At 53.1% G+C, this 14,135-nt stretch overlaps 1 protein-coding gene across 18 annotated transcripts in view; it reads right to left on the bottom strand.

The window, feature by feature from the left end:
* LOC102463920 (zinc finger protein 385C) overlaps nucleotides 1-14,135 on the bottom strand; it is a 222,628-nt gene that overhangs the window by 76,009 nt on the left and 132,484 nt on the right. For 2 of the 18 annotated variants that reach the window (XM_075911598.1, XM_075911597.1), the window contains exon 1: nucleotides 2,086-2,364. The exons of 11 other annotated variants lie outside the window; for them this stretch is intronic. Coding sequence is in view for 1 of the 7 variants with exons in the window: in XM_025188589.2 (XP_025044374.2) it covers nucleotides 106-262; nucleotides 2,086-2,134; nucleotides 2,377-2,396 (226 nt within the window). In the remaining 6 variants the exon portion in view is untranslated. 5 more of the 18 variants (XM_025188589.2, XM_075911609.1, XM_075911603.1 and 2 more) reach the window with 5 other exon arrangements.

Here is a 14,135-nt window from a genome sequence, read left to right as displayed (position 1 = left end):
AAGAAAAGAGAAACCCCGCCCTGGGCCAACCCGCTGAGAGGGGTTCACTCCCTGCCCCAGGGTATTCGTGCCTTGAAGGTGGATGTCCTTAGAAATCGAACCTACCCTTCTTTCCTTCCAAGACCGAGGGCTGCTTGGGGCAGCTCCTGTCCCCTCCAGCTGCGAGCAGGCAGGACAAACGGTTCCAAAAGCAGGAGGCTCTTGTGCAAGAAGCGCAGCCCCCCCTGCCCAGCTTCAGCCCAAGAGCCAGCCCCTGGCTCCCCTGGGAAGGAGAAAGAAACATCTCAACCTGTGGAACTCCTTGCCAGAGGAGGCTGTGAAGGCTAGAACTATAATAGAGTTTAAAGAGAAGCTAGATAATTTCATGGAGGTTAGGTCCATAAAAGGCTACTAGCCAGGGGATAAAATGGTGTCCTTGGCCTCTGTTTGTCAGAGGCTGGAGAGGGATGGCAGGAGACAAATCGCTTGATCATTGTCTTCAGTCCACCCCCTCCAGGGCACCTGGTGCTGGCCACTGTCCGCAGACGGGCTAAAGGGACCTTTGGTCTGACCCAGTACGGCCGTTCTTATGTTCTTATCTCCTGGGAATGTCACACAGGCGGCCGCGAGGGACCTGCCTGCCACATGCTTCAGCTGTCCGTCAGCCAGAAGCATGCCCACCAGGTCTCCTGCCTCCTGCCGCTGAGCCAAGGCCCCCCGTGAAGAAGCAGGCCCCCCCCCCCCCGCCAGATAACCCTCTTCCCCGAGCGGGACACAGCTTTTGCACAGGACGCAGGGGCCAGTAGCCCAGCAGAGATCGATCTGGAGCCCTAGGATGCAGACACGCTCCCCCGTGTGTCCTCACAACAGCCCAGGCTCCTGCTAACCACTGCTTTCCCCAGCGCAGAGCTCCATACTAAAACTCTGGCAGGCAGTCTCTCCCTCCCCAGAGATCTCAATTCCCCTGAGAGCGGGGTCCCCTACCCCCACAATTCCCTTAGCTCCCAGAGCACTGGGTCCCATGCCCGCTAGTCTGCCGACATCTTCCTCCACTTTCACCTTCCCTGGGGTGGAAGCGTGGGCCCTGGCTGGCGCTCTGAAGTCCTGTGGGGGGTAGGAGGGGGATACATGGAACCATTTCCATCGCCTCTCTGGGAGCACTCGGAGGTGTCCACAGAGCTTCGGAGGAGTTGGAAGAGGTGACAGAAGACGACTGGGGAGCGCTGAGCCCCCAACTCTAAAATCCCAACCCCAGGGAGCTGCCCACGCAGAGACGCTGCGTTGCCGCCGCCCCGAGGTTTGCCAGACTTCTGGGCCGCCGTAAGATGCAGAACACACAGTAAAAACGTGCTACGATAAAACCCTCCATTTTCTCTGCTCCCTCGCAAACGCCAGCACAAACAGCCTGACTTCACGGCCTTTCAGCCTCCACAAAGAGCACCCAGCGGGTGGCTTTCCCAACACCGCTATCCTAAGTAATAAAAAAGCCATAGACATCTGTTCAGAGCTTCCCATCCCAAGGGCCAGGAGCAGGCAAAGAATTTGCCTTGCCAATGTACCGAGCCCGGGTGGGGGGATTGGGCTAAAAGATGGGTACAAATGCCCTCAACCATAACGTGGAAGCAAGCGCTGGGAGAAAGCCGGGGCGGGCAGGGTGCAGTGAAAAGCAGCTAGTCCTGCATTTCCCGGCTAGCGGTTGTGCATGCGAGCACGCCGGGTCTGCTGAGCTCCTTTCATTTACTGCTGGGAACTTAGCAGATCGTGAAAAGTCACGGCCCCTTGACAGATGAGGCTGGGGCATGTGTGAGGGATGGGGGAAAGTAACTCAATTCTTCCCTTCCCTTCCTGGAGCATTCCTCTCCTATTCCGCCTGGCTGGAGAGACGTTTGGGCAGGTTTATTTTTCAGACAGGAAGCCTCTCTCTCTCTCTGACACCCCAGCCTGTAAGAAACCAGCCAAAGCCCAGGTTCCGAGCATGCTGCTTCCAGCCCCACCCCGCTCCAAATCCGTGCCAGGGGTTGGATACCTGCTTCAAGATGAGCAACACGCAACTATCCCCCCCCCCGAAAAAAACCCCTCCCCACCCATAGCCCCCCAGATACGTACCATTGAAAAGCTGCCATAGGATTTGGGATGGGCAGGGGGGCTTGCAAACCTCCCAGGTATTTTTTTTAAATAGAAAAAAAAAAACCAATTAATCCAGCCCACACTTTGTAAACCAAAATATCCCCCCACCCCCACCCTCTCCAGCGACTTGCCAAGGCACCAGGGGCAGAACCCCTGCAAAGCCCAGCCTGGTCCCCTTCCCCAGGCTCTCCCCTCTTGCCCCAGGCAAGCGGTGCCCCAGGAGAGGCAGGGGGGTGCGGACAAAGCCCTGCAGCGCCTGCACCCACTCACTGGGACATGGGAGCAGCCATCTTGCTCGGCGGACTTTCTGCCTGCTCCAATGCTCTGAGCTGCTGGCAGCTGCAGTGGCCACTAGTGGCAGTCAGGGATGGGGAAAAGGGGGGGCTGAGGCTGCTGGGGGGGGGGGGTGTTTGTGGCGGGAGGAGCCTGCCTCTCCTCAGGGGTTTTATTCAGCCCCAAGCCGCAGGCCTGACCTCCTGCAGCCCTTCCTGACTGGGTCTGAGCATTCCCCCGCCCTGCGAGGGGCTCTTTGGATTCAGGATGTGTAATGGCGGGGGACGGCCAGATAGCTCTGCTGAGACGAAGTAGCACCTGCCCCCGAGGAGTTTACAATCCCAGCGGGCAAGACCGACAAAGGGCCCACCGAGAAGCCAAGGGCCAGTCTGAAAGGCGGTCTGCGCCTACGCAGGCACAATATTCCCTGTACGCTCAAGAAAGTCCAATGCCACCCCGTCAATTAGCAGAGCGCCCACAGCTAGGAGCTGTGTTTCTGCTGGTGGTGCACATCCGCATGTGCCTTGGTGCACATAAAAATTATTCTGCACATGGATGGAAGAGATTAGCGGGAACATGGGCAGGCACCTGTATCCAGCAGTCATGAATGAAGCCTGGTTTCCTACCCATGCAAGGAGCATTTTGGAAATGCCTAGCTCCGAATTCCTCGACCACTGCTGTACAGAGAGACTGCAGCAGAGGTAGGAATTGAACCTGGGTTGCCACTGCTTTACAGAACAACTATCCATCAGTGCAGCCATCTCTGCACCACCGTTCCCCAGCCTAAAACAAATCACACCAAAAGGCAACGCCTTTTAACCCCAACACAGGCCGGTCTCATTTGCCCCCCACTGATCTTTGTACGAGACTGGGGCATCAGTGCTGGGGGCAGCAGAAAAAAAGCAAGCCAAAGGTTTCCATTAGCTGTTTATTTGCAAATCCCAAAGGATGGAGGCTTATTTGTAAAAAAATCACACCCAATCAAACACCAGACCATGGTCCTCCTGCAACGCTTGCAATCCAAACACTATACATGCGGCGACCTGAATCCAAAGGGAAATGTGGAACATGGAAAGTGAAAGGCCCATCTGGAGCAGACCTGAAATCTCTTAGGACCAATATTCTGGCTCTAAAGCCAGCTGATCCCAAAAATGGATCAGCCTTTATTTGAAACCCGCTTGTTCCCCCCCAACTATTACAGAAACTGGACCCAGAAGTCAAAATGAAATGGACTAGTCTATGTCTGTTGTACAAACTATGATGGGTCAAAAGGGAATGGACAAAGGAAAAAGAAAAATTTAGTACCAGCCGCAATTGTAATGTAGTAGGGGATTGTCTGTGGGTGAGCAAAACCAAAAAAAACAACTGCCCGATTTTGAAAATGATGGTGCCCATTTAGACCACAAGACGAGCTCTGCTCGAGAGCATAAGATGGTCCAAAGACGCCATTCCTTCCCCACCTCGACCCTTTAAATAATTAAGCCACTACTGCAGCTCTGTAATACCATACCATGGCACTGTCTCATGGGTAGATCTGCCATGCATCTCTTGCTGGAGACTCTCTCGTTAGAGCAATCCGTTAAGTGTATCCCTCTCGGGATGGAAAAAATCTGCAGCGTGATTTTAGGAGACATCCAAAGTCGCCCATCACTTTAGAGGCAACACAAAACAGGACACTGTCATTTTGACATTTTCAACCTCCCACCCAAATTTATATTTTTGGGGGAGGGGGAGGAGTCAACACTGACACTTTCCTGCGGGGCGTCTCAGCTTTGACAAATGGGTGTTTTCCGATGAAAAACGTGTCAGACAACTCCCTACTCATTCTAATTTCTAGCTCTTATACAGACAACCCCCCCCCGTCTTCCTGCACATGTGATCTGAGTGCAACCTAAGTGTTCAAAATCCAAAAGGCACAAGGAAGAACCCCAAAAGACTATTGTTTTGAAGGCAAGGAGGTGGGTGAAGCTGGAAAGGCGCCTTTCCATGGAAGTCAGGTCCTGCTTTATTTCCTGAACGAGTTAAACCCTCTCTCCTTTTCTTTGCTGTCACCTTTCTGGGGTCGTGGGTGCCTTGCTGCGATCAACGTAACCCGATGAGACACAGGCGGCAAGCGCGCCAGCAGGCCGGTGGGGGAGTGGAGAACCTCTTTGCAGTAGGCATCACATGCCCCAGCCGGAATGTCAGCAGGGACATTGGCTCGCATTCTCCACACACACACACACACACACACACACACACACACACACACACACACACACACACACCCTTGATTCCAGGGCACCCTGGCATGCCCAAGCCCCCCCGAATCCCAGCAAGAAGATGTCCCCTCACGTCGGGCTAAGGGACGGACGTCTGCTGTGCAGAAGCAGCATTCGTCTCCTCCGTTCTCTCCTCACACCATGCGCAAACCACTCATTTCCCTTGCAGGGGTTTTTCCAAAGGGCAGAACCAGTGACCCGGAGTTGTGGGAGCAGACCAGTATAGCCACGGGGCCTCCTGGCTACGTTCTGTCAAGCTGATGCAAAGAGCGCGCAGCCTGAAATGCAGTCTGCTTTGACAGGGATTCTCTGGTTCTTCTGCCCCCAGCCAACGGCTTGGGTCAAGCTGCAATGGGGAGAGGGAGAGCAAAGCTGGCATGCCCCGGGGGTCTCGCAAGGGCCCAGGGTATGGTGGAGCTAACTGTAAAAATACACAGGCTGAGTGCATCTTATCAGACAGCTGGTCTGATTTTGCTCCACTCCTCTCCAAACCCCCAGAATGCCTATAGACCAGGGGCAACCTTGTACGGCACCTGGGACAATGGAATCCTGCTACAGACTTCCGCCATCCCCCTCTGCCCCACTGCAGGGAGACAAAGCATCAGCAAATGCTGTGTGCTGACGAACCAATTTAGGGAGTAAATCACTGGAGCGAGATCCAGAGGTTGGCGGTATTTTTAGAGAGGTGGGGATGCTAAAGGAGACTGGGACTTTTGATCCCCACTGTCCTGTAACAGGAGAATGGGGCACTCAATTAACCTAAAAGGTGGCAGATGAAAAATGGATTAAAAAAAATACAACTTCATCCATCATGGACTGCGGAACTCCCCGCCACAGGAAGTGGTGGAGAGCAAGAACTCAAAATTAAAAGGTGGTGGGCATTTATATAGATAACAAGACTAGCCAGAGTCCTTATAATTAATTACAACAACATTCTTGAAAGGGATACAGTACCTCGTGCTTCAGGGATTAAGCCAATATGAATTAGAGACCAGGATAAGACCTCTGTGGAGGGCAGATCATCCCACAACTGCCTCTTTCAGCTGGCCACCGTCAGAGGCAGGAGGCTGGAACGGGGTTCTGCTCCAGACTGGCGACGTCTGTGGTCCTACACAACCCCTCCCTGGTGATGCGAGCACGCAGCCAGTGATGTCATACGCATCGCTCCATAAAGTCACCTACCTGCGCCAGTGTGTCCATCTGGTGGGACCAGACACGAGACGCCGCTGTCACCGAGGCATGAATAAGGGATAATGCGTGGCGCAGAGATGAACGCCCTTTTCTGCTGGAGCTCATTTACATTTTCCACCAGCGGCTCTCTGGGAGGTGGGGAAGGAGTCAGCTGCAAACGACAGCCCTCCGCCTGCTACACTCCCTCCCAAGGCCAAGTAGGAGACTGCTCCTGCCCTGACTCCCGCCTTCAGTGCCGGATTTACGCACAAGCTCACGAAGCTACAGTTTAGGGCCTCGGATTACGAGGGGCCTCTAAATAGAAAAAAAATGACTAGTTTTCAGTTGCAGCTTCGCCTACGTGCCGGTATCGATGCAAATATAAAAACTTCGTTATTTCTATTCTCATTCTCCTTTCTGTTAGAATAACGCACATTGTTGGGTAATGCTATGGGGTCTCTTAAAGCTACCTTAGCTGAGGGCAGGGGTGGGCAATAAATTTCACAGGGGAACCACTTAATTTTGGTACATGATCACAGGCCACCCTGGGAAGAGACAGCACCTGGGGCAGAAGAGGTGGGGCTGGGGACTAGCCTCCCCCCACAATTGCAGCTCCTGGCTAGGAAAGTAAGCGACTAGTCGACTACCCGATAAACATATGCTTGTCGAGTAGTAACTCGACTAGTCACTTCCCTCCCACCCTTGCTATCAGAGAGAGGCAGCAAGGAGGGGTGGGGGAGCAGGAGCTGGTTCTAGGGGGAGCCGGCTTAAAAAGCTGGTTCCCCCCAGCACCGTTTAGGGGTAGGAGAGGCAGAGGCGTAGCGGGGGACCAGGTGTGAGCCGGGAATCAGCTGATTCCCGTCTTGCGCCAGGTCTCAGACGCTGCAGCTCTGCCCTTTAAACGTATTAAAAGCCGCCAGGCTCTCAATACATTTACAACGCGAGGCACAGCTGCGGGGACTGGGAGCGAGCCGGGAATCAGCTGTCCTGGCTTATGCCCTGTTCCCCATCACTGGGCCTCTGCTTTTTAAATGTTTTAAGAGCCGGGTGGCTCTTAATACATTTAAAAGGCAGAGCTGCAGGGTCTGGGACTAGGCATGAGACGGGAATCAGCTGATTCTCGGCTTGCACCCATCCCCCTGCTGCGGCTCTGCAGTTTCTCCCTTTATCGACTAATCGAGTAGTGGATGGAAATTCTGACTACTCGATTGAGCGGATTACACGCCATTTAACATCCCTACTCCTGGCCCCACCACTGCATTGCCTGGGGTTGCTGCAGCGATTTAAAGGGCTCAGGCCCCTGCCAGGGTAGCGTTGCGACTGTGAGCCATTTAAGTAGGATCCTGCTGCCTGAGCCTCCACTTGGAAATTCGGTGGCACAGGCAGCAGGATATAAATGGAAAGCGGACAGATACCATCCATGGGCCTGATTAAAGTGTTAGGCCAGCTGGATCCAGCTGCCCAGCCCTGCCATAGGGCCTCAGCGTGTCTTAATTTGGTCCTGTCTGCGTTGAATTCTGGGATGCTGTAGCCACTAAAGTGAGACCTCCCAGTATGGGAAGGCCGGTCTAGTGTCCAGGGCACTAAAACTAGGGTCAGAGAGACCTGGCTTCCATTCCCAGCTCTCCCATGGTCACACAGGGTCACTTTGTGCCTCGATTTCCCAGCTGTACAACGAGATTCGCCCTTCCCTCCTCACGAGGGGTGGGGTGGACCCAATCCAAGCGCCATGGGAGGCCCTTAGTCAGGGAGGCTGCATCTCCCTGGCAAAAATGCCCTCATGCTGACGAGGCCTATCCCAGGCATGGCCAAAGGCAGCCCTCCAGATCCACACAGCCGCTAACAAGACCCAAGCGACTGTCTCTCATTTCATTCCTCCGCCGGGCTGGGCACCACCTTTTGCTAGTGACTGAATGTGACAGAGAGGAAGCGGTGAACTAAACTCAGATGACATCCCAGCTAACTCCCAGACAATGGCTACAAAGAGGGTTATACATAAAAGGAGGAGAAAGAAGGGCTGGGGTATTTATTTATTTCTTCTATCTACTAAAAGGCCAGGATTTTTCCAGCGACTCCTGTTCCTACACGGCCACAAACTCACACAATGACCGAGGGGCCTTCTGCACCGCTCCTGCTCCCACCCAAATGTGGACACTGCTAGAGTAAAAACTGGTTACCCACATTGTATTTGAATTGTTCTTTGCGACGTGGCATGGAGCCTGCATGGGATGGTATACAGGACTCTGCCACCTTCACCCCCTCAGTTCCTTCCTGCGGGTGCTCCGAGAGAGGGGAGGCAGGTTGGATTTGGACCGGACACGAGTAACGCATCTTGAAGAACAACTCGTTCAAAAGGTAGGTAACCGTTTTTCGTCTTCAAGTGATTGCTCGCGTGCTTTCCAATAGGGGACTTCTGAGCCGTTTGTCTGGAGGAGGGGCCGGAGATCAACACAGAATCATAGAACGCCAGAACTGGAAGGGACCTTGAGAGGTCATCGAGTCCAGCCCTGTGCCCTCATGGAGGGGCCAAGCACCATCTAGATCAGGGGTGGCCAACCCGCAGCTCAGGGTACGTCTGCACAGCCGTGTTATTTTGGAATAACGGATGTTACTCTGAAATAACACAGTCCCCGTCTACACTACACGCAGTTATTTCAACATAATGTCAAAATAATGGCGAGCCGGAGGACTTTTTACTCCGACTTCTGTAACTCTCATTTTACGAGGAGGAAGAGACGTCGGCAGTAGAGTTCTCGACGTCGGACATCCTGCTGTGTAGAGAGCGTCAAAAGCCGAAATAAGCCATTGCGACTTCAGCTACACAAATGACGTCGCTCAAGTTGCGTCGCTTATTTCGGCTTTAACCCTGCTGCGTAGACATGCCCAAAATCAGAACTTGAGCGAGGACCACCGCAGAGGAAGAGAGATGTGAAAGCCGGGGCTGGGAGCTTGGCCAGGCCGTCGCAGGTCCTGACGCAGGACATAATCCATAACAAGAGACGCTGGGACGAAAGGAACAGTCTCCTCATTTTTCCTGCTCTCGTGATAAAAAGTTGCAGCGATTTACAATCCGGCATAGAGCATTCAGCGTAGGCGGGCAGGGTGTGCCTGGTATCTTGGGACGGAAGGGCCCGCACCTTAGACATGGCATGGGGCTTTGGGAACAACACAGGTCGGAAAATGCCCTGTTTGACATGGAAGCGGGAGATCACCTGAGGCTGGAAAGCCAGGTGGGGGCAGAGCTGCACTTAGCCCCCTAGTTGTCTTTTACAAGGCTAGTGTCCCCTGCTCGCTACACTCGCCAACCCCGCTCTTTGGTGGGGGGATAGGCAACCCTGGCTCTCCCCCCAGCCGCCGGAGGGCCAGGCTGCGGCTGCGCCAGGCTGGGCCCCTTAAAATCATAGACTCTTAGGGCTAGAAGAGACCTCAGGAGTCATCGAGTCCAGCCCTCTGCCCAAGGCAGGACCAACCCCAACTCAATCAACCCAGCCAGGGCTTTGTCAAGCCGGGACTTATACACCTCTAGGGATGGAGAGTCCACCCCCTCCCTCAGGAACCCATCCCAGTGCTTCCCCACCCCCCTAGGGAAAGAGTTTTTCCTAATATCCAACCCAGACCTCCCCCACTGCAACTTGAGCCCACTGCTCCTCGTTCTGCCACCCCTGAGAACAGCCTCTCTCTGGAACCGCCCTTCAGGTAGTTGAAGGCTGCTACCAAATCCCCCCTCACTCTTCTCTTCTGCAGACTAAATAAACCCAAATCCCTCAGCCTCTCCTCATAGGTCGCATGCTCCAGCCCCCTCATCATTTGGGTGGCCCCTTCTCCCCTTCTCCTTTCCCAGCTCGCCCCTGGCCATGCCAACCCCTCCCTCTCCTCCCACTCCGACCACAGCCTGCTAACTCCCCCTCTCCTGGCCAAGGCTACACCAGGCCTACCTCTGGCCCCGGCAGCCGGGGAAGACCAGGCCGAAACCATGGTGTGCCAGAGCCAGTTCTGCCCCCGGCAACTGGGTAAGGCTGAGGCTCCGGCACCGCAGCTCTTCACATGGCCACCGGAGCGGGCCAGGCTGGCAGTGGCTCCAGGGATGGGGCCCAGAGCAGAAGGGGAGGGCCTGGGGATGGGACTTTACCCTCCCATGGTTGCCTCCCTTCCCCCACCCTGCGGATGCTGTGATGACATCACTTTGTTGTCCCACAGGAATTTTTTTTGTATATATATTATATATATATATATATATAAAAAAAAAAAAAAGAGAGAGATGTATGGGGGTTCGGAGGGGAGAACTCTGAAACCTGTGTGGCTGAGGTTATGACCACCAGCCAGGCTACTTCCAAGAGAGGTAGGACAGGTCATCAGCAGCTTAAAGGGGGGCCCCCATGAGCTGAGACAGGACCAGGTCTGAGATCGCACCGAGGGAGGGATTGTTGGTGCCCAGGGAGATGATGCGGAACCTGAACTTCCTTACGAACATGTTCAGGTTTCAAAGATCCATCACGGGCCTGAGCTCTCCCGAGGGTTTGGGGATAAGGACTCATTGGGAATAAAATCTCTTGCCCCTGAATACTTGAGGAAACCGTCTCTCTTACTTTCCGCTTGAACAATAACAACAAATTGTATTGGCCCATCCTAACACTTCATCATTCACGGACCTGGAGCTGGGATTTACGTTCCCTGCAGCGAAGCCCGACCAAAGAGGGAATTTTATGTTGGATCAGAGGGAGGCTCAAGTGCTGATGAAGCGATTTTCTACTTTGCACTTCCTCTCACTTCTGTCTTACTCCCGGCATCACCAAACCTTCCGGGCTCTTGCAAGGCAATTTGTTACCTTTGCTATCTCGGCAGCTAGGTGGGATCTCAGGCATTATAAAACAAACCACACTGAAGAGTAAGAGAGCCCAAAATGATGACCCAAAAGCAACAATCAGCTTGAATCTCTCTAGTCTTGGGCTTAGTCTACACTGCAGGGTGTTTGCACAAGAAGCCATTTGCGAAAGAGTTCTTGCACAAAATCTTATTGCGCAAAAGCGCGTCCAGACCTCAAAGTGCATCGCAAAAGCAATGTGCTTCTGCACAAGAGAAAGTCCACACTGCACGGACGCTCTTGCTCAAGAAAGCTCTGATGGCCATTCACAGAATGGCCATCAGAGCACCTGTGATTTTTCCGATAGGGTTTTTTGCGCAAAAAGCCCCTCTGGAGCATCCACACCTGCCTTTTTGCGCAAGAGCTGTCGTGAAAAAAGGAGTTATTCCTTGTGGGGAGAGGAATAATTCTACCAGCAAAATCCTTCTGTTCTGTCAATTTTCTTGTGCAAAAACACGCTTGAGGTGTGGACGCTCCGCCGGTTTTTGTGCAAAACCCACTGGTTTTGCGCAAAAACCTTGTAGTGTTGTCATAGCCTTGGAGTCTCCTCTCTGAAAGTTCAGAATAAAGCACCGAAAATACCCCCCCCCCCCTTTTATAAACTGCAAATCTTACTCAGTAACCATCCCCAATTCAGCCACAAGCTCATCAGCTGGAAACTGGCTTTTTGAAATGCCTGCCTAGGAAAAGTCACCCCTGACTCCCCTGCACCTGGGAAGGGCTTGGAGTTTCTGTGTTTTCAAGGTGGCCCAGGAACCCCCACCCCCATAGCTACAGCATGTGGTTTCATTCCTGCATTCACACAAAGCACCGGAGCAAAGATCGGACTTGTCTCTGCAGAGGAATGCAACTTTGTGGCAGGTAACTAGCTTCTCAACAGAGGAAAGGAGTCCGGTTAATCCTGGCCTGGGGCCGAGTCAGGAAGAGGGAGGTAATTGTCAAATCTTAATTCTGTCTCCTTCACGCCTGGAGGCAGGCTCTCTCCTCCTGATCCCCCCTCCGCCCCTTCTTTCTTTCTTTGTGGAAGGGGAGGAATGTTTCAGCAAAGAACAGAAAACAATCCCCTGATCAGTTAAGCCTCCATTCCAGGCTCTGTTTAATTTATACATTCTAACCCCGTCCAATTTGTTACAGCCAAAGAATAATTGGTGGAAATTAAAAGGGAGGAAAGAAATTTAAATTGAGGCTCTCTCACCGTTCCGGTGAAATAGCTGACTCAGAGCGAATTAAGCAGGTTCTTTTCCCTCCCACTTCTTTGGCCTGCACCTGTAGGAGGGTGCAGATCTCTTGCAGCAGTGCTTTCTCAATCACCCACTCTCAGAATTAATTATTTCTATTACGGCAGGCACCGGCGCTAAGCAGTGGATGCTCAGTTTGTGACCGTCGTTTCCCCAAAGCGTTTAATAGGCAAGAAAGAGTGGGAGGGGAAACCGAGGCACAGCCAAGGGAAGAGACTTGCCCACAGTCACACAGGAGGTCAGTGGCAGAACCAAGAATTGATCCCCAATCTCCTCATTCCCTGCCAGCGCCCCACCTGCTATGCCATAATGATTCTCTCCGAAGAGAATAGAGACATATCTCAGGTCAGGCTTATACTAAACCAGAAGGTTGGCTTAAGATGGGCAATGCCAGCTACATAAATAATGTAGCTGGAGTCAACTTACTTTAAGTCGAATTTCTCCAGTGTCCCCACAGCAGGAAGTTGATGGGAGAAATTCTCTCGTCAACTTCCCTTAGTCCTCACAACTACAAGGAGCGCCAGAGTCAAAGAGGTTGCCCTCAGCGTTCGTTTGAGTGGGTCCTTACTAGACCCACTAAATCAAATGCCGGAAGATCAACCGCCACAGCTTCGATCCTCCATTTAGAGTAGACATGGCCTCAGTGTTTCCTGGGTCACTCTCAAGGCTGAGTGTCCAGAGAGGGGTCAGTGCTGCCTCAGAAATCCCCCCCCCCTAATTTCAGAGGGTGGGGGCTCGTGCATGCAGACTGCACTGGTGAACATGGTTTGGGCAGGCTGCTTGTCCAGCATGCGCACCCAAGCAAATTCGCAAGAGCTGAACCTTGTGTGTGGAACGCTGTCTGTGCAAGCAAAGCGACAGATGATGAAATGTTGCCCCAATCTCTATCTCACTATTACGTGCAGAGTGTACTGAGAAAGCACCAGTGAGAGGTTTTGTTTATATCTGCCTAGCAACTTTGGCAAGTAACTTCACTGAATTATAAGGTGTCCCTTCTCCCGGCAAATGCTATAGGTACGTGCTGGCAGTGTCTCTCCATTGACTTCAAAGCAGTTACTCCCATTTGCAGTTACCATTTTCTTCTCTGAATGGCAGGGTGCAATTCACATCAGGACGTGAGTCCACATGGCCTGGCAATGGCCCTACGGAGCTGCTTCAGGTGCAAGACTTACAAAGTGTCCCAGATATTTAGAGCAAATAAAGAAAATCCCCCTTCCCCCAATACCCCTCAGCCAGCAGGAAAATGTGAAAAGGGAACAGGACTCACAGAACAATCCAGGAGCATCTATTGCTGTGTTTACTCAAAGACATGGGACAATGGTGAAGCATCAATCTCTGCTTCGCTTAACATCAGCCCATTGTGAACCGGTCGTGCTCTCAGCCACAGGACGTGCGAGGGCTCTGGTGGAACCGGGTTCTAATATCGGCCCATTGTGAACCAGCCGTGCTCTCAGCCAGAGAGCGTGCGAGGGCTCTGGTGGAACAGGGCTCACACGAGTGGAAGTGGACACAGGTGGCCTCAGAGGTGTGTGTGTGTCTGGAAACAGGTGCTTAGAACACATCGCCATTCTGCACCTTCCAGGCAGGGCTGCCTGGTGACCCTCTTGTGTCGGCCACCCCAGACCAGCAGCCAGCCTTGACACTCATGCTCTCGTTAACCTCCTCTGGGCTCAGGGTTGTGTTACATAAGCCTTAGGCTACACTTCGAAGTTTAAAGCGCAGCTGGGGCCGCATGGCCATGGCAGGAGCGCAGGGGGAGAGCAGCCCTTGCGCTCTAGGTAAGCCACCTCCGCGAGGGCAGTAACTAATAGCACTTGCAGCACGGCTCCAGGTGCTGTAGCACGGTTTACGCTGGCGCTTTCTGGCGCTGTAACTTGCTGTGCTCGGGGGAGGGGTATTTTTTCACACCCAGGAGCCAGAAAGTTGCAGCGCAGTGAAGTGCCAATGGAGACTTAGCCTCAGACAGGTTTTAGTGACAGCAAGTCTAAGGGCAGATCTACACTGGGGGAGAAATTCAATTTAAGATACACCACTTGACTACAAGAATTGCGTAGCTGGAGTCAATGTACCTTAATTCCAATGTCTCTGGCGGCCCCACTGCAGGAGGTCGACAGGAGAAACTCTCCCTTTGACTTCCCTTACTCCTTGTGACCCCATGGAGTACCGGGGTTGACGGGGATGCCATTAGCGTTTGATTTAGCAGGCCTTTCCTAGACCCACTAAATT

The sequence above is a fragment of the Pelodiscus sinensis genome, chromosome 29 (genome assembly GCF_049634645.1).
Source record: "Pelodiscus sinensis isolate JC-2024 chromosome 29, ASM4963464v1, whole genome shotgun sequence".
NCBI lineage: Eukaryota > Metazoa > Chordata > Testudines > Trionychidae > Pelodiscus > Pelodiscus sinensis.
Note: the sequence above shows the minus strand (reverse complement) of the source record. Positions and strands in the feature narration are given on the sequence as shown.